This window comes from Ornithodoros turicata, chromosome 5 (genome assembly GCF_037126465.1).
Source record: "Ornithodoros turicata isolate Travis chromosome 5, ASM3712646v1, whole genome shotgun sequence".
Classification (NCBI taxonomy): Eukaryota; Metazoa; Arthropoda; class Arachnida; order Ixodida; family Argasidae; genus Ornithodoros; species Ornithodoros turicata.
The window spans coordinates 55,053,515-55,079,060 of NC_088205.1; the positions used below are offsets into that span (position 1 = coordinate 55,053,515).

General features: G+C 46.5%; 2 protein-coding genes across 4 annotated transcripts in view; both read left to right on the top strand.

The window, feature by feature from the left end:
- The window catches only part of LOC135394478 (fat-like cadherin-related tumor suppressor homolog), a 637,639-nt gene that overhangs the window by 271,221 nt on the left and 340,872 nt on the right, over positions 1-25,546 (top strand). The gene's annotated exons all lie outside the window — the stretch shown is intronic.
- Positions 8,614-9,586, top strand: LOC135395867 (uncharacterized). Its single transcript, XM_064626955.1, has 2 exons — positions 8,614-9,060; positions 9,107-9,586. The coding sequence occupies exons 1-2, from the start codon at positions 8,614-8,616 to the stop codon at positions 9,584-9,586; spliced, it is 927 nt and encodes a 308-aa protein (XP_064483025.1).

Genomic DNA, 25,546 nt, shown 5'->3' on the forward strand with positions numbered 1-25,546 from the left:
CAGCCAATCGAGTTACATAACCTCGCGCGCAATTTAGCTAATTCCTATACTACCCACTTTGACACCGAGGCTTTCCCTCGATGTGCACCGCTTGCGACTGGAGCAGCGAACGAGCCTTCGATGGGTTGGGAAAGACGTGCAAAAGAAACGCATTATTCGCAAAGAAACGGTGAAGTATTCGTCTTATACACGTTTAATAGTTCTTCCCATGTGCATAATGGGAACAAATTATATGCTGTACAATGTGCGCCGCAACAAAGTCTACGTCCGGTGTCCCGTGATGTGCACTGAGTCCACTGTAGTTACATCGATATACAAGGTGTATGTTTTTGTTTCTTTTTCGTTTCTTCTTTTTTTTTCTTTTTACGGCGGTAGCTGTTAACGGGAAGGTTCCAGGAGATCGCCGTATCTGTGTGCCAAAATCTTCTTTGCCAGGTGCGCGCGCAGGTGTAGAAAGGGCAAACGGTAGAGAGTGGTACCTGCTTGCGGGACAAGGGAATCAAAAGGAAGCACGCATTGGTTAGTTTTAGCACATCGGAAGCGTTCCACAGGAACAAAACAAAAAGCTTCCAAGTCCAAGACCAGCAACGTGATGTCAGCCACTGCAAAGGAATCGGGTGCTTGGCGTACCCTGTTTACGGAACTGTTATCGTAAAGACGTTCCAATCTGCTAAATATCTTGTAATCCTTCTAAAGCTCCCTACTGAACCGGTGCCGCGATAATTAAACAAACGAGAGAGTGCAGTGTGACGCCACGTCACTTGTGGATTCGGCGCCTCCATTATACCCTCATGCACGGTGGAGTCCAATACGGCATTAAGGGATCATGTATTTAATAACCTTCAAGAAGAGATGAGATGCGGGCTAGCTGGTTGTACATCGTAGACGGGAACCCCGAGACAAGGAAAATACGTATGAGGAGACGTTGTTGTCCTAGCTATTTGCGTCTCTTCCTTGCTTCCGAGTTCCTATCGAGTAATTAATAACAAAAAAATTACTGTAGCTTTTGGTACACTGCCAAGGGCGTACGAAACGCGATAGCATTGCAGCAGACGAAGGGCGGTCCTTGCGCTGTGACCGTGCACGATTTGCGTGCGGTGCAACCGCAAACTCGACCATAGGTCGGCCTGGGCCTCGTCCAGACGAGGCGAGCGTCATCACGTGAGACGCGCTGTGCAGCCACACTGAGCGATCAGTGGTATGGCCGAATGGGTAAAAGCGCCTGCTTGCTGGAGGTAGCCAGGGTCGTGCGGAAGATTTGGTTTGAATCCACCGCCGGCTGTACTGTCAAAGGTTTTCCCTGGACTTTGTGGCAGACTTCCCAGAAGAATGACGGCACAGGTCCCCCTAAAGTCAGCCTTAGGACGCACATCAAACGCCCTGTCCCCCGCTCCTTTCTGCTGTCCTCTCTCCATCTGTCCACTTCTCTACGGTTGCACCGAGGCGCTAACACGGAATTAAAAGAAATCCCACAGTAGGGAGTTTTAGCTCATCAAATGCGTTACACAGAAACAAAACAAGAACAACGTCAGCGTCAGCAAAAGTGGCTAACAGCTGCCGCTGGAAATAGCAACTCCTTCCGTGGTCGTCTGTAATTTTTGTTTTTCTTACAGATTTTGCATAAAAAAGCTATGAGAGCAGCATTGATGCGTTATCGCAGGTGAACTGTATGGCCAGGTGGATATCCTGCCGAGGAGAGTATGGCATCACTGGATGAATAATTACCAAAGATAAATTAATTGCCGTTTTAAACAGGGGATTTCGAGCGGAACTGAGACACCAGAATGCAGGACAGCGCACATTCCCTATCAGAGGGCCACGTGGTTTGGAGCGATCCAGATCATTGGAGTTGGTGCTGATCTGCCCTCCGGGTCAACCGGTTTCCGTTCCAAATAAGCCGCGGACGACGTAGGTCATGTTCTCAATGTGCTCCTGATGGGCGCGGTTTTGGTTTCAGCTTATTTGCACAGAAAAATTCGGCAATGGATATTTCAACGTACGTGCTCGTTTCACGGGTTTAAAAAAATAGGATGCCCTTCAAAAAGGATTATCTCCCAATCTGATGTCTTAGTTTGGCCCGAAACCCCTAATCAAATAGTTAATCAATGAATTTTAAGTAATTAGTCTTCCAGCCGTTGCATACTCTGTTCGAGATAATGTCCGCCTGGCCGTATAAACCATCTGCGAAAACGGTATCTGTGCTGCTATCGTACCCTTTTTTAGGAAAAATCTGTAATAACGAATGAAAAAAAAAAAAAAAAATCACACTTTATGTTCTCGTTAGACGCCGCCTTCCGCACCCAGACCGAGAGGAGTCCATGGTGTGTTGTCTGGGTGTTTTCCCTGTCGCCGCAATTCCCTATGGAGCCCGTGCGCACCGAGCCCTACGACGCCATATCCGAGGGCAAACAACTCCGTAAATACGACGGCACCACGACATCTGCGTGCGACATCACTTCAAAGTTTTCAACAACTTCTTGTTTTTTCGTTTCTTTGTTTTTACTTTACGTTCTACTCGCTATATTATTCAACGGCTTCTATACGACTGCCATGACGAATGCAAAACAAAATATCCCTCTCACGGCGCAAGGTAGGGTAGATAAATTAAATTTCACGCGAGTCCTTTCCATGAGCGATGTTCCCAGTCGCTCCTACATAATTGCGTGAACTGCCGCAATCATTTCTGGGGGGATTATGGAATGATCGTTGAAGGAGTTCAGAATGAACGTGCACGAACACCAAGCGAAAAAAAAACAAAACAGAAAGCACTCTTTATGACAAACTAGCGGAAAGGCAATTTATTCCGAGGCGTAATTGATGTTCGCTGGGCTTCTCACTGGGGGATGAGTTCGGAAATACGTATACCTTAATTTGTCATCGTGCGGAAAGCTTTCGTCCGTTTTCTTGAGTCCTCCGTTGTCTTCGCAGTGATTTCCTTGCCACGCGTTGTCAGAAGGCGGCCCTCCAATGAATTTCAATGCATATGGAAGTTTTTGATTAATTGCTAATCTTTTCCAACCTTCCTGTTTTCTTGAGTTATATATCAGACGTTCCAGTTGCCCTCTTGCGAAAGGCTAGCGTGGTATTTTCGGTGCAGTGTTCCGGAAGTCAGTGAAAGATGCTGTGTGTGGGAGGTATACAGTGCGTGTACATCTCACATTCCGGTGTGTAACGCGCATCCGAGAACATTAGCGGAACATAGAAAATGGTCAATGCCTAACGGGCACCATGCTAGCGCTAGCACTGCACAGTAATTCCACATCGCCTTTAAAGTCCACTGGAATCAAAGCCCGTGCGTCGACTATGAACAAGTTTTACTAACGATGATCAGATTAGCTTGGTACAAGCGAGCTGGTGTAATGTAGAAAGACGTAACATTTCCTCGAGTTTAAGAAACACACAAGACCATGAGGACAACACAATCACTTGCGGAAGAGGTAGCATTTCCTTCAGTTTGAGGAACACACAAGACGATTAGGACAACACAAGAACTTGAGAAAGAGGTGGCATTTCCTTGAGTTTGTGAAACACACAAGATGATGAGGACAACACAAGAACTTGAGAAACGGGTAGCATTTCCTTGAGTTTAAGGAACACACGAGAGGATTAGGACAACACAAGAACTTGAGAAAGAGGTAGCATTTCCTTGAGTTTGAGGATTGAGATTATTTATGCTCATAAACTACTGTATGGAGATTAGCTTCACGCAAAAATATGAAGCTGATCTATATTCATTGTTTAACTAAGCGACCGAGAATATCGACAATTCGCAAAAGAGTTTATTCGCAAATTCGCATTTGATTGTGAGTTTAATGGCGCAGCGACAACTGAGATCATAATGCGCCAAATATGATGATGATACATGAATGGGTTATGTTAAGAGTATAGTGATTTAATTAAAAAGAGAGTTCTCTAAGGCGATACTTCTGTGTAAACAAGAAGGTAAAACTGGTGAACTAAAAAATTCGCAAAAGATTACGCTTTTCAGATAGCATTTTCACATACCTGAGGTCGTATAGGAAATGAAAGAAGTCGTGCCATTTGTATGACAGACCCTCTCCTATAACATTTAAAATGTACAGGTGTTTTTTTTTTTTTCCTTAAAAGAGAAAAAAATATTTTTTTTCCTCACTATACTCCGCTGCAGCTCATTCGTTTGTGGAGGTCGTTTAGGAAGTAAAAAGTGATGCCATTGTGACACTCTCCTGTGAAAAGAGACAGATGTACAGACAGATGTACATGAAAATGTACAGATGTATTTGTTCTTACGCGAGACAAAAAAGAACAAAAAAAAACAAGGGATTCGTCAGCGCACTTGCATCCCGACTGTAAGGTACCATTACCACCCTTTGGACGCATTTCGCCTTCTACTGTTCTGCCAAGTTCTACCAAGATGTAACAGATTCGACGTAATTGATGATTGTTTGCACATATCTGGAGTCGCCTGGGAGGTGAAAAAATCACACCACACCTATAATATTCTGAAAAGCTGCTGGCGTATATATTTTTAAACGGGAAAACACTTCGTCAGCGCATTTGCATTCGCTCTGTGAGGTACAATTATCATCATTTACCACTACCATATCAGCATCATCATTGCGTGGATCTTGCTGCGCGTCAGAACGCGACGTAACAGTCTTTGGAAACCATTTGTTATGGTCTCGCACGCACTGATGCACAACAGAAAGTAACAAAAAAAAGCGAAATATAGCTGTACGCCCACTGTCTTTCTTTCACTGGAAATATAAGTTTTTGCTGCATATACCTGAACAGGAGATATAGACTCAAAGTAATAGAACCTCCTAGTGCCCTGGATGGAGCATGCCTCATTGTGCTTCATGTTCAGTAATTTCTTCTCCAACCGTATGTCCTCGACGGTGAGCCACAACGCATGCACTCTCTTCAGGCTTTCTATCGCCCAGAGGAACGGCTGTGCAGACATCAGAATATCTGCACTCAACAGGGGCAGTGTAAGCTAGCCCTATAGCCGGCGACCTTTCAAACTGTACTGCCAACGCCGTCAAATTGCCTACTATTTACTAATTTACTACTGGTTTTTTTTAATTTACTAATTTACTACTGGTTGAGGCAAAAATGTGCTACGTAGCATGCCAAAGTCATGCTTGTGGAGGCAAAGGTTAGCAATTGCATTTTCTATTTTCCGATTGCGAGGCAGCGCCATCAGAGAAGTAGTACATTTCTCGGACATTGTTCAATAAACAAGTGGCGAGTGGTGTGTACCGTAACATTGTCATGACTCGCGAGTCAGGCAACCGGAAACGACGTCGAAACTGCTACGAAGAGGCGGCTGTGAGTACACGCGGTAGAACAGTTAGAAGGAGAACATCCTTCAAAGGGTGATAATGGTACCTTACGGGATATGAATGCGGTGGCGATTTTTTTTCGTGGCTAAGAAAAAATATACATGTAGATTTCAAAATGTTATGAGAGAGGGTGTCCACCACAAAGGCACATTTATTTTACTTCCTATACAGCCTCAACCAACGAATGACCTGCAGCGGAGTACGGTGACGAAATTTCTTTTTTTTTTATCATTTAAGGAGAAAAAAAACACCTGTAGATTTTCAATATGTTATAGGAGAAGATCTGTCCTACAAATGGCACGACATCTTTCACTTCCTAAACGACCTCAGGTATGTGAAAATACTGTCTGAAAAGTGTCATTTTTTACGAATGGTCGATATTCTCGATTGCTTAGTTAAGCAATGAACACGGGTCGGCTTCAAATTTTTATGTGAAGCGAATCTCCGTGAAATAGATTATGGACATAAATAATATCGGGCTCCTGAGATAACGTTAACTTGCGAAAAACTTATCGTAAACTTGGCCCAAAACGCGATCCGTTCTTGAGCTGTTACGACCGATTTTCTTCTCGTTCCATATGCTCTCGCGAAGCTAGGTGGACCCTCGCCCAGGGGTGGGTCTAGAGGGGGGGGGGGGTCAGGATGTCCTAGCCCCCTCCTCAATTTCTGTCTTCACATAGTGTATAAGTTACCTCGATTGCGTATCTACCGTGCTGGGCAAGGCTGGACCCCCCTCTCAGAAAAGTCCTGGATCCGCCACTGCCCTTCCCCTCTAACACCAGACAAAGAAAGCGCAAAACGTCCGTATGTGTCAGAAGGACGCGCGGAACGGGCAACACTTCTTCATGTTTGGGCCAAGTTCGAGGCGCCCCCAATGCTCAAGAAAACAGAATCTCGAGAAAAAGTTTATATCCTACATACACACCCCTAAGGGGATGCATAAAATTTTTTTCAGCTAAATCTAAGAGGGTCGAGCTACACCTCTGGCTGGTTTCGGCTGGAATGGCCCAACTATAGTTACAGCTGCATAGGTACCACGTTAAGGTCACTTAGTTACTTTACATTTACTAAAATGCCAAGGAAATGTAACTCTCCAAAATGATAAACGAAGCAGTGTGTCGGGGTAGTCGCAATCTGTGTCGCGTTGTTCTCACAAGTTTCGGTTTTCCTGTGTGCGGCGGGCTACAATTTTCGTGGACATTTAGTCACGCTGGTTTGAGAGAAGCTTGGTGCGTGCCTTACTGAGGGTTGCTGCAGGATGCAACCGCTGGTTTTCCTTGTCAACAAGCCTTTCACAGACACCGTTCGACAGCTTAGTGACATGGAGTAGATGAACACATTTTGACTAAGAATGGGAGTGTGATAACTCGACTGAAATCATTTCTATTTCTAAAACATTTCTGTCAGTGGGACTGTCCCTCAACAGAGAATTCCTCCTGGAATTCCCCCTCGAGCATGGTGGGAGATAGTCAATACAAATGTCACACCACCCTTCCGCGTGTGAGATGGCAAAATTCCTGGAATCCCTGGGTTGGGAAAGGAGGGTTGTAAGCCTCATGCACCAGCAGGTGCCAATAAAAAGAGGTCACTCTAAGGTGAATTCAGGTCACTCAGCATCGAATATCCAGTGCAGCTTATGTGCATACTTTTTTCGTTCCAAGGAACGACGACATGACGTTAGGAAGCTGACGCGTGGAGAATATGACAGTACTGTCATGTTTTCCATGCGTCAGTTTCGTAACGATTTCTTGATTTCGTCGGTTTCTTACTTAAAGATGGACCAAAGGCCGGGAACAGTCGCGTTTACTTGTAAACAGTAGGTCGGTAGTGTCGGTGCGTACTTTTTACAAGTAAACATATGACAGTACAAGGGTAACTTAGTTACAGTTACATTTTACGGTTCCTTGAACCGAAAGTGGGAACTAGTTACAGTTACAAGTGACTTCTGTAGCTAGTTACTGAAAAAAAATTAACTGATTTCAGTTACAAGATCGTTGTAACTAAGTTGCATCCCAGGACTGCTTGAAACCGTCAAGCTCCTATGTCGGCGTCGTAGCAGACTTCAGTCTCCTCACATGACTTTTGAACAACGTCAGCATCCTGGGTGAAAATCCCATGCTTCCTGGACCCACTTCCCTACCTCTGTCCGTTCTTCGTGTACTCGAACCCGCGCTCGATCGGCCAGCTTTTGCGAACGTGGCAGAACGATTCACGGCTTTGTCAAGCGCCTGTGTCGCCTCTCAAGTGCGACCCTAGCGGTTCCACGACACCTTCTTATGGACGGCTCTTCGGGGAAAGACTCCGATAGATAATGCGGATCGGTGGTAAACGCGCACTTCCTGTCCGCGACATTTTTATTTTTTATTTTTTTATTTTTACAATCTATAACGCACGCGTTATACGCAAGAAAATACAGCATGGCCTTATTCTACTGTGTACCACTGACTGTAACCCAGGAATGCTTTGATAAGGTCGGAGAGGCACGAGGAATATGCGGAGGGGGGGGGGGGAGAGGATACTTTTATTAGAACAAAGAAAAAAACAACGGGAGGAAAGTCAACCAAACGGCACTTCGGCTTGCTATTACACAAAGGAAAAAGAAAAAGAAATGAAAGAAGAATAAAATAAATAAAAAGAAAAGACTAGGAAATAAAGGATAAACTAACAAACGGTGAAAGAAGGATCAGATAGACTAAAGACAAAGATGACTTTAAAAAAAGATGACTAACAAACGGTGAAAGAAGGATGAGATAGATTAAAGCAAAAGATGACTCTAAAAAAGAAAGATGAGGTTAATGCGTTGAGGGTGAGGGTGGGGCACTGAAGAATGCGATGGCACGAAAAGAATATGTGCTCACCACATACGAACCGTTACTATAGACGAATAGCATTATCTTCCCCCGATGAGAAAGTAATGATAATTGTGTCTGAGAAGCGTGGACTGTTGGGCTAGTTGGTACATGAGTACAGAACAATTAAGCGCGTAAAGACGAGACGATGGAAGGAGACACAGACGCGCTCGTTGTGCCTGTGTCTCCTTCTATTATCTCGTCTTTTCGCGCTTAATTCTTCTATAATTGTTTCGCTTCGCTCTTTCCTTTTTTTCTAGCAAAACAGAATTGTTAGACTGTTCCTCTCTTTTCGCTTTTTTATATTATATATATATATATTCTGTTATAGGTTCTGCTGCCCCTTTTTTGCTTATTGTTGTGTATGTTCAAAGATACCGCGCTTGACTGTACAATGCGAGCACAGCAGCGCGAGCTCTCGTTCTTGTGTGCTACAGGCAATGCCTACCGGAGCTTCAGGCGACGCGACGGGACAGTCAGTTCCATCGGCTATGGGATACCAAGGACACATCGAGCCCTTCGATCCCAACATGTCGGACGGCTGGGAGTGCTACTTGGAAAGGATAAACTTGTACTTCGAGGCAAACGGAATATCGGATGCCGGTCGACGCAAGTCAGTTTTCTTGACTTTGTGTGGATCCGAGACCTACCGCTTGGTTCGGTCGTTGTCGCTTCCTCGAAAACTGGCCGAATGCTCCTACCAGGAGGTCCACAATGCCCTGACTGAACATTTTGCTCCACAGCCGTCGGAGATCCTTCTGCGATTCCACTTCCATAAAAGGGACCAGCAAGAAGGGGAGAGTATCACGAAGTACATGGCTGAAATTCGGAAGCTAAGTGAATTCTGCAACTTCACGGACTTGGACAATATGTTGCGCGGCCGTCTGGTCTCTCCAGAAACGGTTATTTGCTGATTCCAAGCTCACGCTGAAGTCGGCCTTGGAGATTGCGCTGGCCGCTGAAGCCGCCAACAAGAACGTCTCGGAGATTAAAGACGCAGCGAAAGAGCTTCACTACGTTTCGAATCAGGCCACTGGAAAAGTTAAAAAGCGACACCTCTCCAAGGAACAGCGTCGTGAACCCCAAAAGAATGGCTGTAACCGTTGCGGAGGAAGGAATCAATCGTGCCGCTTCAAGAATGCGGTCTGCAACTTCTGCAGAAATAAAGGACACCTGGAGTGTGTGTGCTTTGAGAAACAGAAGTCAGCAACGGGAGTTCCTCTCCCAGGACCGCTTAACCACATCGAGGACGACGTCCTGGACGAGGTGACAAGTTCGATGTACCACATGGACCGACAAGGCAAGACAGGGGACGCTGACCCTATCATGGTCAAACTTAGACTGGACGGAGCACCATTGACCATGGAGGTTGACTCTGGGGCCGGACCTTCCGGCCTCAGCGAGACGGTGTAACGGAAGCTTTTGAGCCGTCCACCACCGCTTCAGATGTCATCAACGGTTCTTCTGACTTGGTCTCAGCAACAAGTACCCATCCTAGGCAATCTTGACGTTGAGGTGCAGTACAACAGCATCAGCACTCGACAGTCGGTGCTGGTAGCACCTGGCGACGGCCCGTGTTTACTCGGGCTCTCCTGGTTCAGAGACTTGGGAATTGAGGTTCAAGGAGTTCATGCGATGCTTGATAAAGACCATGTTTGGTTACGCAACCCGGTGTTCGAAGGAGGACTGGGGAAGTTCACAGGGCCACCAGTCACGATCGACATCGAGAAGGATGCTACACCTGTTTTCAAGAAATGCCGCCCGATTCCATTTGCCATGCGCGACAAAGTGTCGTTGGCTATCCAGAAGATGGTCACGGAAGGAGTCCTTGAGCCGGTCGCGTTCTCAAAATGGGCTACGCCAATTGTACCGGTTCACAAGCGGGACGGAACGATCCGCATCTGCGGAGACTACAGATGCACGGTGAATACCGTAAGCCAACCAGACAAGCATCTATTGCCCACATCCACAGAGATGTTCGCTGTCCTGGCCAATGAGGTGTTATTTACGAAGCTTGATCTGGAACAGGCTTATCTACAGCTGCCAGTAGACGAAGAGTCATCGTCGCTCTTGACGTTGAATACGCCACTGGGGCTTTTCAAAGTAAAACGCTTGCCATTTGGAGTGTCCGCTGCTCCAGGGATATTTCAACGCTTCATTGGGATGGTACTACACGGTGTTCCTGGCGTTGCAGCTTTTCTTGATGACATCATCATTACTGGGAAGACTGTTCAGGAGCATGACCAGAGAGTCCAGCTTGTGCTAGAACGACTGCAACGTGCAGGACTTCGGCTAAACGGCAAGAAATGCAAGTTTTCAATGTCCTCGCTGAGCTTCTTGGGGTTCCACATCAGCGCCGAGGGTATTCGCCCGTGTGCTGAGAAAGTGAAAGCAGTCCACGATGCCAGGGAGCCGAAAGACAAGAGAGAGCTCCAGGCTTTCCTGGGACTTGTTAACTTTTACGACCGTTTTATCCGGAACAAGGCTACTTTACTAGAACCTTTACATCGCCTTCTGGACAAGGATTCAAAGTGGAGCTGGCCAAGGGAACACAGACAAGCTTTTGGAAACTTAAAAAGGGGGTTAAGCTCTGAAATGTTACTGTGCCACTACGAGCTGGGGAAGGAGTTAGTTCTGGCGTGCGATGCATCTCCATATGGGATAGGTGCGGTGGTTGCCCACGTTGATGACAACCGGTGCGAGACGCCCATTGCCTTCGCTTCCAGGACATTACACCCAAGTGAGCGCAACTACGCGCAGATCGACAGGGAGGCTTTGGCAATCATATTTGGAGTGACCAAGTTTAGGCAATACCTCTACGGACACAAATTTGTGATATACACAGATCACAAGCCGTTGCTTGGTCTCCTGCACCCACATCGGCAAATGCAACAAGCAATTTCGCCAAGACAGTGCATTCAGGCTAAGCAGGGATGGTACGCACGAAAGCAATGGCCAGAAGCTTTGTATGGTGGCCGGGGATCAATGCTGACATTGAGAGCATGATCGGTCGGTGCACCCCGTGCCAATTAACGCGGAATATGCCACCGAGAGAGACTTCACACCCGTGGCTGCCGCCGCAGAAGCCTTGGCAAAGGCTGCATCTGGATTATGCAGGGCCTTTTCAAGGGCGCGCGTTCTTGGCGATCGTCGATACTTTCTCGAGATGGCCGGAAGTGATTCCTGTGTCGTCGATGTCGGCGGCCGAACTGATCCGTCATCTTCGCCGTGTGTTTGCGATCCACGGATTGCCCGATGTCGTGGTTACCGACAATGGCACGTCTTTCACTTCATCCGAGACGGCCGACTTCCTAAGAAGGAACTCGATCAGACACATGTTCTCTCCGCCATACCATCCGCAGTCGAATGGCGTCGCAGAACGTATGGTGCAAAACGTAAAAAACAAGCTTCGCCAACTACGACGCGACGATGCGGACTGTCGTCTATCACGTCTGTTGTTCCCATTACGTACAACACTATGCGACCATGCGCGGACAGCACAAGATCTCCGGCGCAACTGCTCATGAACCGTAGCCTGAGGACCTTGCTAAGCGATGTCCGGCCAAGACGGCAGTTGACGGAGGAAGCTGACCAGTCACTAGAGCGAAGATTCAAAGCTGGTGACAAGGTGTTTGTACGTAGCTACAGGGGTAACCACAAATGGCTACCTGCCACGGTGGTTGGCGTCGAGGGCAACTGCACTTTCAAGTTACAACGCGAGGACGGCGCATGCAAACCAGATGCGCAGATGTCAGGCAAGTTGCAAGAGCCACGACGACGCCAGCAGTGAATGGTGGTTATTTCCAACCCCAAATCCTACGCCGAGCACAGACAATACAGCATCGCCGGAGACAACAGGAAACCCATTAGTAGATCCTGGTGGATCGGGCCTGCGACGCTCTGAGCGAGCTAGAAAGAGGCCGGACTTCTACGGTGTGGTGGTCTCGAAATAGGTGGGGAGGACTGTTGTGTATGTTCAAAGATACTGCGCTTGACTGTACAATGCGAGCACAGCAGCGCGAGCTCTCGTTCTTGTGTGCTGGTTCTGGAACTGATCGGACGCGTATTCTGCTTGGGAATAAAGTAGTGTTGGTTGCTACTCCGACTTGACTCAAGGTCATTACACTTATGAAGCGAGCAACACGATCGACGTGATGCCGTGCGACTGAATGTTCCTACCGTTTCGTGTTTATTGATGCAAAAGGAACGACTGCAACACAAAGCAGAAGTAAACTTTCACAACACATGCTTGTTACTATCACTTATTTGCGTCTGTATTCAGTTAATTTCATGCTGCGAAGCAAACTTTCTCATTGTTCCCTAACTATCTTGTGTGTTTAATTTCCTGTTTTCTGAGGCTACAGGCTCTGAATCATATGTACATTGTATAATCGTGGTAAACAGTGATTTCCACAGAAATGCATTGCTGGGGGGGGGGTGCCGAGCTTTCAAGGGGGGGGGGTATTCTTGGTGAAGGTTCCGCTTACGGAATTTTTCTTAGACACGGGAAGAATCGTGGCACAACGCTGACATATCTGCACAGCTTTCCCGTTTTATTTGCACATGTTAGAACACAATACATTAGAATACAGATTCATTATGAACTACATTTCAACATTAAGATACATAATGGCACGACCGACAAAGAAAAAAGACTAGCACCTTGTCTCACGAAGCTCAATGAATACCTGGCAACCAACGGTGAAAACCTTAGACGAAAAAAGCAGAATACCTCGCTTGATTGAGTTGGGCGAAAATGGTTCTTCATGATCGACATTGAGTTTGCGTGCCCGCACGCATTTTTGCTCGTATGTGCGCGCAATATATGCATATTGAACAGTCACTTTCAAATGATCTTAGAGAAGTGCATGCTACGATCATCTGCATGGCTGTGGTCCTACAGCCCAAGTTTGACAGAACATGATGTAATTCGCTGCGCCGGACTCACTACCAGCTAGAACGTGCTGGTGGCCGAGTTGGTTGGGGTCACCTGAGAAATTTCAGGGGGGGGGGGGGGGGTTGCAAAAATGCAGGGAGTGTGTACACCCCCCTGAGGGGGGTGTAGGGAAATCCCTGGTGGTAAAGTATCCACCGATGTGAAAGTGTGCCGAGGGGCCCACATTACGATTGTAGTCTGATGTACAGGAAACAAATTCCGGTTTTTGATCGTGATTTGGGGTAGAAAGAGAAAGAAATGTCGCGAATTGTTGGCGCTCCAGACACCAGGCAAAATGGGGTAACTTTGCCAGTCATCCCACCGGTTACCGTTCGTACTCTGAGCATCGCAATGAAGGCTACTGGGTGTCCCCGCATGTTTTCTGTGATGAGTAGTTTCTGCTGGACTGTCCGAATCGCAAAGCAAGTGGTACAGCACACCCTTCCCTTTCCTGTTCCACCATCGTATTTCCCCTTTCTCTATCACCGTTCCCATTTCGCCGTCCCCTTTGTTCACGCACGGAGCCGCCACCCCTGAGCAGGCTGCCCTCCCCTTCCCCAAACATGACCCCCCACCACCACCCACAAGCTTCCATACGCTTAGCGTCCCGGGACAGCTACATACTGTCTTAGTAGCTTAGTGAGCCAGTCAATACGAATATTCACTCTAAGGAATACTAGCGTATGGGACCATATTTTTTGTAAGAGTACATCAGTTCAGTGAACCTGAATGAATCTCAGTGAGCGTCCAATGAGTATGTACTGTTCGTAGAAGATATACATCTGTGACATTCCTTGATGACATTCCTCGAGCGTATAGCGTTTGCACAAGTTCCATTTTTTGCCGATGAAGTCGGCGGCAGATAAAGAACAATGTACGGACAACAACGAACGGCGAAGACCCAGCAATCCTCACGCGATTCAGCGATGCAAACGCGCGCACAAATCGCACAACGGTTGTTAAACATGTCAAGAGCCACAAATACGACGAAAAGAAAGACATACATTATGGGTACTACACAAGACATGGTATAGGGGCATTCGGCGGGAGGAAGACGTCGTCGCCGTTCGATCGACCGGACGGGTGTAAGCATACATAATGTAGAAATGTCTTTGGCAGAAGAAATGACAGGGCATACATAAAGGCGTTTATGGATCGCGCAAAGGGAAAAGGGCGCCAAATGAACCAGGGACGTTCCAATGACGGAGTGTTTCGCGGCCCGTAAGAAACAGCCACTGATGGATTCCCACCACACGACGACTTTTCTCTGCTGGGAACGGCGCCACGTGTGACTTTTCGCTTTTTCGCTGCTCGGATGTTGCTCCGAGCTCAATATTTAGTGTTGCAGAAGCTCGCTGCGTTTCGTTCTTGTGTTGCTTGTTACACCGTTCATGTCCTTGGTCCGTTCCTCGCGCACAGAAACGGTGTTGTTTTGCCCGTTATTTTGCTTTGGTTTCGGGTGACTGAGATTGAGTGGTGCAGAAAGAGTAGAAAGAGTGTTTGTGCCCGGTCGGGGTACAAACATAAAGCAAAGCAAATAGAAAGCTGTGTAGAGGACGCTCGACTTGTCCTCTTTTTTGTCACTAACAATGTTTCTTTTTTTTTTCTCCTTCTTGTTTAATAATAGAGTTCGTCTGCCACAAAAACATGTATATGAAATGCGCTTTCCTTTGTGCTTGTACAACAATGAATATTTGAAACACAAAAACTAATGCCAATAACCTTTTAGCTTTTTCCATTGTCACAATCCTTTAATCGTTCTGTCAGTGTGCGCATGGTCCTGTGTTCCCATATACGATATGTTTAAATTGTCGGCGTTGTCCGCGAAATTCCACTCGCAAGTGAAGGACTGCTTTTTGTCACGCCTGATCAGCGTGTCTTACGAGAGTTTATGTCGTGTTCCTTATGGCCTTGTCGCAACAGATATGGCCTCCATGCTGCGAATCTCTCCGATACAAGGTACAAACGTACGTTTTTTTCCTGGTTAATCAATCAGGCAGTCCTTACAACATCTTTTGATGAAGGAAAACGCACGGAATGTACATCCAACTTTTGTGTGTTTCGTCCCTACCTTTCTCTGTTGAATTCAATTGCAATGAACCTTTTTCACACTCGCGTCGTATCCTAGCGGCTGTCCAGCGAAACACGTTCGGCGCACGCCAAAACACGACCGGTGGCATCTCAGCGTCATCCATTGAAATGAAGTGAACTCTCTCCGGCGCCGTCAGGGTCACGGAGCATGCGCAGAAGCGTTGTGAGAAAGCTCCATTATTTCACCTATGAAATAGATGTGGGAAATGAGCGATCACTTAACGGCTGTGAAACAATCCTCCCACTTTTGGTAGAATCGTGTTGACGATGCGGGCATTATGAGTATACCAGGCCATGTCCTATGCCAGTGCGACCCCACGTTCTGAAGTTATGGTACTTGTACTGCGAGAGTGTCGTCCTCGCTATCCAGACGACGCGCGCATCTCTTCATGGGAAGGTGCGAGGCGTATACGTTACCATGGTAGCTGCCTCCTCCTATATACTATAAGTGCATGAATAGTTTTCCAGGATACACAATGAATATAGCGCCCGATGAGTATCAGTTAACAATGTACAAAAATAAACTTCAGTAATGGAATTAAAAGCTTAGGGTTGCAAGCCACGAAGACAGCAATACTCTGGGAAGCCTGAAAGTAGACCAGAAGCCAGGGATCATGTTACTTTATAGAACGAAGAAAACACGCTTGGTTGCACAACATCACAAAACAAACGTTCACACCTTTGTTTGTTTTGGGATTGTTATGCAAGCAAGTGTGTTTTCCGCGTTCTATAAAGATCCGGGAAGCCTGGAAGACTGATTCACGTCATAAGTACAAAGCTTGTCTTCGCTATCTGCTTTCCTTACAAATCAGGCTTATCGCTGCTCTGGACTCTGGAGCCATGGCTGTTGCAATCGTTATATTCCTTGATAGAACAGAGTAAATACATATAAAATAGAAAAATAGTTATATAAAACTAGTTTTACTTGCACATAACTCAATATGCTTCAGATTTTCTGGTACTTCAATTAACTTATTATAATAAGTACTTAAATAATCATCGTCATCTTTGTGCTTCCCGAACCGTACTCTCCGCATCCCTCAACGAGCTAGACTCCCGTCCCCTCTCTCTCACAAAATTGCTTGGTCCCTGGCCACATCCAGCACACCAACGCTCTGCCCTCAAGGCTCTCTTCACCTTTCTGGACACCACAGGACTTCGATCCTTATGGTAAAGGGGCTCATTATTTCATTCCCCGCATCACCACCAGCAATGGGGTAGAGTATCGCCCCCGGCGAAGAAACTCCCCAGCCACCGTCCCGTAATAAAGTTGTTGTTGTTTTTATTTTATTTTATTTTTATTTATTTATTTATTTCCACAAAGTGGAGGAGGCGGGACAAAAAGCTATCAATGTAGCTTGGCAAGGCCCCGACTCCAAAGCAGTACAGCAGCAACCTTCACAACCCAAATGTATACACATAGGAGGAAACAAAGACATTTACAAATGTTTGCATAATGCAAATTGTACACTTGAACACAGCTTTATACAGCAGGGTACAAGTTGCTTAGACACGCCGTCTTCCGCGAGGGACGTTAAATACGGGGTGCCGTGTGATGAGCTTTCATCGCACGTTAAAGAACCCTCAGGTGGGCAAAAACAATCCACAGACCGACCGCTGTGGCGTCGCTCATGATCTCAGTTGTCTCGCGACGTAAACACCCAATTATTATTATTAGCTTTATACAACTTTATACAAAGAGTGCAGGCTTGGACCACGCGAAATTCCCGTTTCATAAAAATAGCTTTTTCAGTTCTTCCTGAAAAGTTCCTTCAGTTCTTCCTTTTGTCATCTTTATTCTCAGTATCATATATATATATGTACATTTAGTTAGCGTCTGCTTAAGATGGTCTGAATGCACAGTATAAAAGTGTCTGCGTAAGCTCCGGTCCATCAGCTCTTTCGTTACTTTCTATCAACAACTGTAACTGGCCAAACTTTCACATTTTGACCGTGCTCAGAAACATCTTTGCAGTTGAGTGTTGGCAGCGCACTGTTGGAATAAAACTATAATCACTAATCACTCCCTTGAGATCTTGTTTTGAGTCCTAAGAGGCCACAGCGCCTTTCTCTCAAACTCACCAAGGCGAGGTGAGAAGCGTCGTTTCACTTGCGGATATCTGCGCTCCACACCAAGCACCTTCTCTACGTCAAATCCAAATTACACACTAATCGTCATTCCGTTGCTTAATTTTGGGTCAATCCTACCACTATAGATTTTAACAATTATTTTCTTGTGGACGCGAAAAGACGAACTTGCAGTGCTCACCCTTCTTTCTCCGACTCTGGCGCCTCGTCCAATAGACGGCTTTTGTTACGTTTTGGCAGCATGGGGACTTCATCACCACCGCCTGCTGCCGACAGCAACTCAATTTATTCTATAAGGCAGATGCTCGCGTCGTAACAGTTAGTCGCGAAGACATCTCGAGACGGCCTACATAGTCGAAGTTGTCGACCACACATTGCGTTGACACAATGTCACACAAGCACTTGTCAGCAAAGAAGCTCTTGAAAGGGAACTTTGGGAGCAACGTAGTGTTTGAGCAGCGCACCGCACACTACTTGCACCGGTTACGCAATTACAAAATGAGAAGGGCCTTGAAAGTGTGCGACAGCAGAAGTGCCTTTGTATGCGCTCATTCAGAGTATGCTTCCCGGTCCTTTCGCGTATCGAGAGGGGTGCAAGGGGGAGGGGGCGTGGCCCCCGCCCTGGTGCTTCAACGTCACTCGTGAAAATTGTGCACTCGTTGCTCATGGCTTGGGCGTCATGATTTTTCTCAGCTATCATAATAGTATGAAGCTCTCAACACTCGCACCGTCCACAGCGTCCCTCACCAGGAAAAGAGGTGAGGGGGTTGCACGCTCTGCCCCCTCCCCGGGCTCACTATAGCCCCCACCCCTGGGAAAAATCTTGGAAATCCCCATGGTGACTACCAGATCGTCACACATGAATCAGATCTCCGGGCAATAACTCAAAGAAGAGGATGTTCAATTGAAGGCTAACGACGCAAGAGCAGTTAGTACCTAGCAGTAAAACTGACGGATGCACGACACACGACGTATTTTACGGGACTCGAAACATGATCTACGGTACAGATGAGAAAACATTGCAAAGAACGAAATTTCACTTATTTGAGAATTTATTTCACTTCTGTTTATTAAACTACGTTTGTTTATATTCTGCACGAAAGCACATGGCACGTTTTTTTTTATATATTTAACTCACAAAAGATGTGTTATTTCTCAACGCGGCTTTAAGACAGTGAAAATTTCTCGGCATTTACTTGGAGGTAAGTTCGTATGACCTGCGCGTTGTTGCTGAAGCCAACACGTCCCTCTTCATGCCTACCGCAGTGCAAAGCACTATACTTACTATTCTTACGATGGTAGGAATAAAAGAAGCGCGCGCTAATCTTTGCCCTGTTATTGAAGGTCTATGGCTCTATGTTCTTTTTGTGACCTCAACCAGGCGCCCTGCATGTCACAAACAACAGGCGGGTTTCCCTCGAATGGGCTTCGTCCAGTTAGTGTTAACGCGCATTCCAGGGCGGACACAGAGGGTGACACCCGAATTCCAGCGCCTTTGCGCGTGAAACTACCACGGCAATAGTGTGGCAGTTCAACGGGAAAACAATTAGGTGCTAATTTGACAATTACGAGTATATGAGGCACGTTCCGCCTCGTGGTGGTTCATTAGCCAAGCGAAAAATTTAAAGCGAACACCAGGAAGTACGCGAACTGCAAGGTAATTATGAAACTCGCGCACGTCGACAAGAGGGTACGTGAAGCTATTTCTCTGACGCACAATGATGAGTTTGAGAAGATGGCGTGCTTTATAACATCGTCAGCGCTATACGTACCCTTTTGCACTTCTCATTGCTCTGCATTTCGACATGAAAAACGGTACTTGAACATACGATGGGACAGGTGCACGTTTCCGTCTCTTTGGAGGTACAGTCGGAAGCTGTCCACTGGCTTTGACTCAGCGCCGGGAACAATTAACTGTGAGTATATTGAGAAGAAAATCCGGTCGGACACACTTCAAGCCGCAACTTACGACCTGGTTTAGTACACACGATATAAGAAGGGTTCATGGCCTTCTTGCGTGTATTTGTCCCGACGTCCCCTTTCCAAACTATGGCTATGAGTAAAGCTGAGTGCGGGTAAGTAAATTCGAACCCGTACCCGAAACCGGCGGACGCCCGTGCAGGTCCAGCCGCATTTTACCCACATCCCACAGCGTCACCCAATTTCTACTCGCAGACAGCATCACTGTGAAACGAACGATGAGAAAATCTGCGAAATCAGATAATAGAACGATATCATCCATAATGACGGTTGGTACTGAGCTTTTCATACGGTCGTGAGACAATAACTAGTCCAATAACAGCTAGTCCAAGCTGACCGCGATATTGGGAGATGATCAGCTCGTCTGTTGCCAGACAGAGTTCAAATGAAAGAAACGAAGGGAATTTCCACGAGCGCATGCTGTTTCGCTTAATGTCCGATGTAGAACCTGTCTGCTGCATAAGTAAAAACCAATGGTGCTCCGATGAAACGTCAAGTGACCACGTTCGAGTTCAGTTCGAAACAGTGTACTTTCGCTGGTATATTTCCCGATGAAAACTGGGGACAATGTGACAACTAATGAGTAAGTTAGGATGCCTGCGGGTTTACCTGCACTACCGGCGAACGCATTGCCGGGTACGCCCGCAGTTCACCCACAACTCGCAGTGAAGCTGAATTTTTACCCGGAAATCGCAAAACTGCGCGGGTATCCGCGGCTAAATGCGGGTATACCCGCACCCGCGCTCACCTATAGGTATGAGCGGCGTATACATGTAGACAGATGGAAAAAGGACAGCAGGAAGGAGTGCGTGTGTGTGTGTGGGCGGGGGTAGTATAAGCCATGGGTCGACTGCAGGTGGAACTGTGGCGACATTCGTCAGAAAAGTCTGCCGGATAAAGCAGAGAGAACCTCAGACAGCACAGCCGGCGGTAGGACTCGAACCCACGACCTTGGCTACCACCAATGCACGGATGCTTTCACCCATTTGGGCAATCCGCCATTCCATAAAAAAAAAAGAAAAAAAAAAGATGATTGCATCCAGCGGAGTGTCGCGGCTGGGTTTTGAGATGAACAAGACAAATGGCGGCATGTTCATGTCCGGCTTCGGCTTTACGCTGACGTAAGCATCAGCTACCGCACTGTGACGGACTCATACTGGTGTGCCACCGACATAAATGTGATTAGACACTATTGTTGTGAGACATGGCATAAGCTTAACGCGGTGAGCGAATGTTGACTCGGATCTGTGCCTTGACTGAGACAACAGAAATGCGAGATGCTTATATTTAATTCAAGGCAACGAAGGTGCCAGCTATAAAATTCAATTGCAAATAACTGGATGCGAATTGAATTGAAATATATCGCAAGGTGGCTTTGAGAACCACAAGCAAGTATGCAACGGTGGTTTTGCTTTCGCTTCGTGCCCAGTCTGTCGCTTTAAGTGTACGGCTGAGAAAGTCCCGAAGCGCATGTCCGTAATTTAATTGCTTCAGCAAAGTCATTACCCTATATTATCCGGATATAGTTCCATTCCATGAGGTGGTTTGGTGTTTTAGCTATTTGATGTAGTTTATATAGTTAGGAGCTTCGTGTGCTCGTTTTCATTCCATCTTTTTCTTGACTTCGAACTTGTTCGGCGAATGCAACGCGAAATGTAGCAATTATGGTGCGAGGCTCAAAAATCTACATCGTTTCCAGAAATCGATACAACACCAATGCTGTTTCGGAACAACGAAACAATATTGCGAGGGCAAAAGGTGCTCCGCGTCGGTCTCGAACAGACGAGATTGCAAAACCGCCGATACTATAGGAACCGTGCGACACCAAAAAGGGGGAGCCCGGCTCCGTCGCGACCCGCGACAGCGCCGCCAGCGGCGGTCATGGTAGTATCCGACGTGACACCACGCCGCCCGTTCTATGCATTCTGAAGTGGAACCGCACGTTTGGTGTAGCGACCGCCGTAATTAGAAGGACTGCGTGCTTTCGAATTGCGAATAATGTGGAACCTTTCAGGGGCGCGAACGAAGAGAATGGAGACAAACTGCACGGAGGCAACCACCATGTCTATAATGTATCAACAGTGCGCAAGGATATACAGCCACTCGCGTCTGTATGTGACAAAACACCTGTAAGGGATGTGTCGAGGGGATGGTTATTTGATGTCTCACAAAATCCTAGCTTGCTATAGCAAAGACTAGGCATATTTCTCTGACTAACACTTGTGACGTGATGTTTTTGACTGAGTCCCGTATTCCTTTCGTCCTTTTCGAACGTCATGCGCACGTAGCTTCGCCACTCAAATATACATCGTGCGTCTACTTCATCCATAGAAATAAGCACGTGTGGTCACAGCATATTGTCTGAACTTGCGCTGCAGTTTTTCCAATATCTTCAGAAGCAATAACGCTAAAGAGATCCCCAAAGAAGAAATTAAATGCACTAAAACTCACCAATATTAAGTTTTACTGCATCGTATAGGGATTGCTTTGGGGGGCTCTGCGCACGTGCAAATAATAAAGAAAGCTTCGTGTATTGCGCAGAACCACTACGCTACACCTTACGTACACAACACAAAGGCGATAGCGTATGATGCACTACATCTCATAAAAATAATTCGTGGCTTTACGTCGCGAGTCTCACGACGTAAAGCCACGAATTATTTTTTACGAGTTTGCATTCCACGTCAAGTGATCCAGAGATGCTGCTCGACCATCACGGATTTTTGTGACAAAAATCAGGGTGCATCGTGGTGGCAGGGGGCTATCGAAAACGAAATATTAGTCCCAAATTTTGAAGGATTCGGCCACTAGAGGGCTCGAAAGTTAGCGCCCGGAGGGAAAGCCATGTTCACTTTGGTAGCATGCGGTGACCGTCATAGCGCATCGAAATACATAGTTCAAAGTTGTCAAGCACGTCGTAAGAGCTCTCTACTTACGTATGTTTGAGCGTCATTGATCTGTAGCCAAAGAGAGCGTGTCTGGCATGCCGGAAAACAGCGCTAAAGCTAGCAAAGTTTGACACTTTTATAAAAATAACTAGGCTTCCTAGACAAACGAAATCCCGCAGGTGAAGAGCTGACCAGGCATACATTAAAAAAAATTGTTGCTCTCACTTCAAATTTAGTTGCCGTAAAAAATCGGTAGAGTCGAGAAAATCCCACAAAAGCACATACTTTATGGGGTAAATTTGTTGTGGCAATATCAAGCTAGAAAGGTGTGCTTTATACACAACTGTAGAGGAACACCTTGAGAATCCATACATACAAATACATTTCTTTCGTTTTCTTTTTTTCTTTTTTTTTTTTTTTTTTTGTTTCTGCGGCACACCCGCGACCGTGCGCTCGTAGCCAGAGACCCGCACGCTATCGACCTTTTCGCTTGAAAGAGCAATGAAAAAATCAAAATTATCACAGAATGGGCACTAAAAGCGCAGAGATTTATATCCAAACGTTCGAATACATGTGCCAAATTGAAAGTTCACGACGGGTACCGCGTTTTGTTGAGCGGATGCAGGGAGGAGCTGCCCAAAGTGTAGCTTATGACACCCGACCTTGCCATATTTATGGTGATGCAGCTAGTCGTGAGTCGATGAGCTGGAAATAAAGCGGCTTGTGTGGTTTTACGTCCGTATGTGTACGTGGTGTGAGTCATTGGGTGTATGCAAGCAACATCCCCAGCTTTCGTGGATAAGTGGACAACGACCTCTTGCGCCCTCTCGCGGCCGGTGAAACTAGCGATTAGCACTATAGACAACTTTATTTTTAAGATGATGAATGGGGAGTTTCATCGTCAGGGGCGTTACTCTCCCCAAGGGAATGAAATAATTAGCCCCTCCACAATAAGGTTCTCAGTCCTATCGTGCCCAAAAATGTCAAAAGCACTACAGAAAAGTGTTCTAGCGGCAGTACTATTCAAGGTACGGTAATATTCCGGTAGACATAAGTTTAGTAGGGTATTTTGAGCCTATACCAAGCGAAATCATCAATTTATGTGCAATACCCTCGGTTCCCCAGAAATTGAGAATTTCGTGTTGCCAGTCAATGGAAGGTATAGGGATATGTACGCAGGAACACAACTTCAGCGTTTAATATCTCGGGCTGTATTGGTGTATTATAATATTCCCATGGCGTTGTATTCCAAGACGGGTCTGGATTTTATAAGTTAGCAAAAGTGGCATGGCCGGGGAGGGCCGAAGGGGTTTCACGTCTCTTACCAGGCCAGACAGCGCCTGCTATGTATTTGTCTCGTGCGTTGTCCTTACAGCTTGATATTCAATTTACTGTGGCGTGTCATGTGTGTTGGCCGTGCGGAAGTACGGAGGAGGTAGAAATGCTGACGACGGCTACCACAATCACAGAGGGCGTGCCAAATGTAAGTATGTAATTATCCTCTCCTACCTTGTGTTCGGTACTGTGCCATCAAGTCGCAGACATATTTTGCCATATTTAAGCAGGCACATCGTCGCCCTTCCTACCAAACTGTTCCTCTTGTTCCATAAGCAGTAGCGAAACTGCAATGCGCTGTTAGTGAAGTGTTACAGACGAGAGCGAAGCAAGGCTGGCACATTTGTCATCGCCCTGTTTACTTTTGTCTTATTCGAAGTCATTGAATTGCGTAATAAATGTAATACGTAATTCATTGCGAGTTTACCAGCGGCATGGTGGACCGGGTTAAAGCTTCCCGCTCGTTGCTGGTACCCAATGTCATGCTGAAGACTGGGGGTGGGTTCGAATTCTGCTACCGGCTGTGCTGTCTGAGGTTTTGACTGGGTTTTCCGAAGACTTTCCAGACGAATGTCGGCACAGTTCCCCTTGAAGTCGGCCCAGGACGCATACTAAACCCCCTGTCCCCCACTCTTTCCTGCTGTCCTCTCTCCAACTGCCCACATCTGCACGACGCTCATAGCCACAGTTGCTTCGCGGCGCTAACACGGAGCGAAAAAAAAAAACCTTGCGAGTTCATCCATGCGAGCATACATGGGTCGTATGGAGAACAAAGTCATAAATGTTTTCGAGACTACCCCATATCAGTCTTAGAAGGTCCATGAACATTCGAAATATATTTGAGTGGGCCAGCTAGTGTTAGTGTACTTCGAAGTCGATAGGACGAATCGTGGTGTGACCTGTCCTTGCGATTCACTTTCCTAGAGCTTTCTGTTACCTTATTCTCAGTGATGTAACATTTCTCAGTCACAGTTATTGTCGAATGATCCGCAAGCTTTTTTTCTCTACAAAGTATTTATTTATCATTCAGTCATGAGGCTAATCTCCCCCCGCCGTGCAGCTTTGGACCGCACAACTGCCACAAACGCACGCTGATCAAGTCCATCAGGTGCCGAACGTTCAGCGATCGTAGCCTCCACTGTCAGACCAATGAAGTTTTAAGCGGAAAGCCAGCGCCTCACTTCGAGGTACAGAAGTGCCGTCACGGAGCCTGGAACGATATCATTTCACTTCTTTGTCGCAGTCTTGCGATCTCAAATTGCTGCAACGCCAACGTCCTTTCTGCAGAGACGAACTGTGTGCCTTGTCTTCGACGGACAGAGACTTTTCTTTGTGATGTCGCTAATACATTCGAGTATAGTGGAACTTTTTTTCTGCAGCAAATGAAGGCAATAAATCAGGTCGCTCCACGTTCTGGATAATCAAAGGCTCATTGTCCAGATATCTTATCTCTCTTGTCCAGATATATTAGAATACGCCAGTCTTATTTGGGACCCATATATGGCAAAACTAGCAAACAAAATCGAGCAACTACAACGGACAGCAGCAAGATTTATAATGTCTAACTACAGTCGGACTGCATCCGTAACAGCAATGTTAAGCGAACTACAGCTAGAACCGTTGGCAAAACGACCGCAGATAGCTAAACTGAAGCTCTTATTCCTTCTTTACCACCAGAACTTAAATATTGATGCTAACAAATATATTACAAAAACAGAACCCTGCAGAACTGGTCATGACAACCGCATTAAAGGGACCGAAAAGTGAATATAAACCTATCGAAACTTTATGTTCAGCGAAAAGCTTGAACCTTCAAAAGTTCAAATATCAAAGAACTCCGCTGAAATCGCTGTAGTTTTTCTGTAATCGAATTTTCCATAATTGCATGTCCAGGGACCTAGTAGGAAACCGAGCAGTCTGTCAACAATTGCATGACCCCGCGCCATCTGTCGAGGACGCATGTAATACGTGCACTTCCGGGCGCTAATCCGGCGAAAACGAAAATGGCAGTGTGCATTTGTGACCACTTTCTACGTCGAGAATGTCGAACCTCTT

Bases quoted from the DNA above. Each gene is read 5' to 3' on its own strand.
- LOC135395867 (XM_064626955.1), top strand. From the start codon at position 8,614: ATGCCTACCGGAGCTTCAGGCGACGCGACGGGACAGTCAGTTCCATCG. The intron at 9,061-9,106 runs GTCTCTCCAGAA...CTCACGCTGAAG, and splicing joins ATATGTTGCGCGGCCGTCTG to TCGGCCTTGGAGATTGCGCT.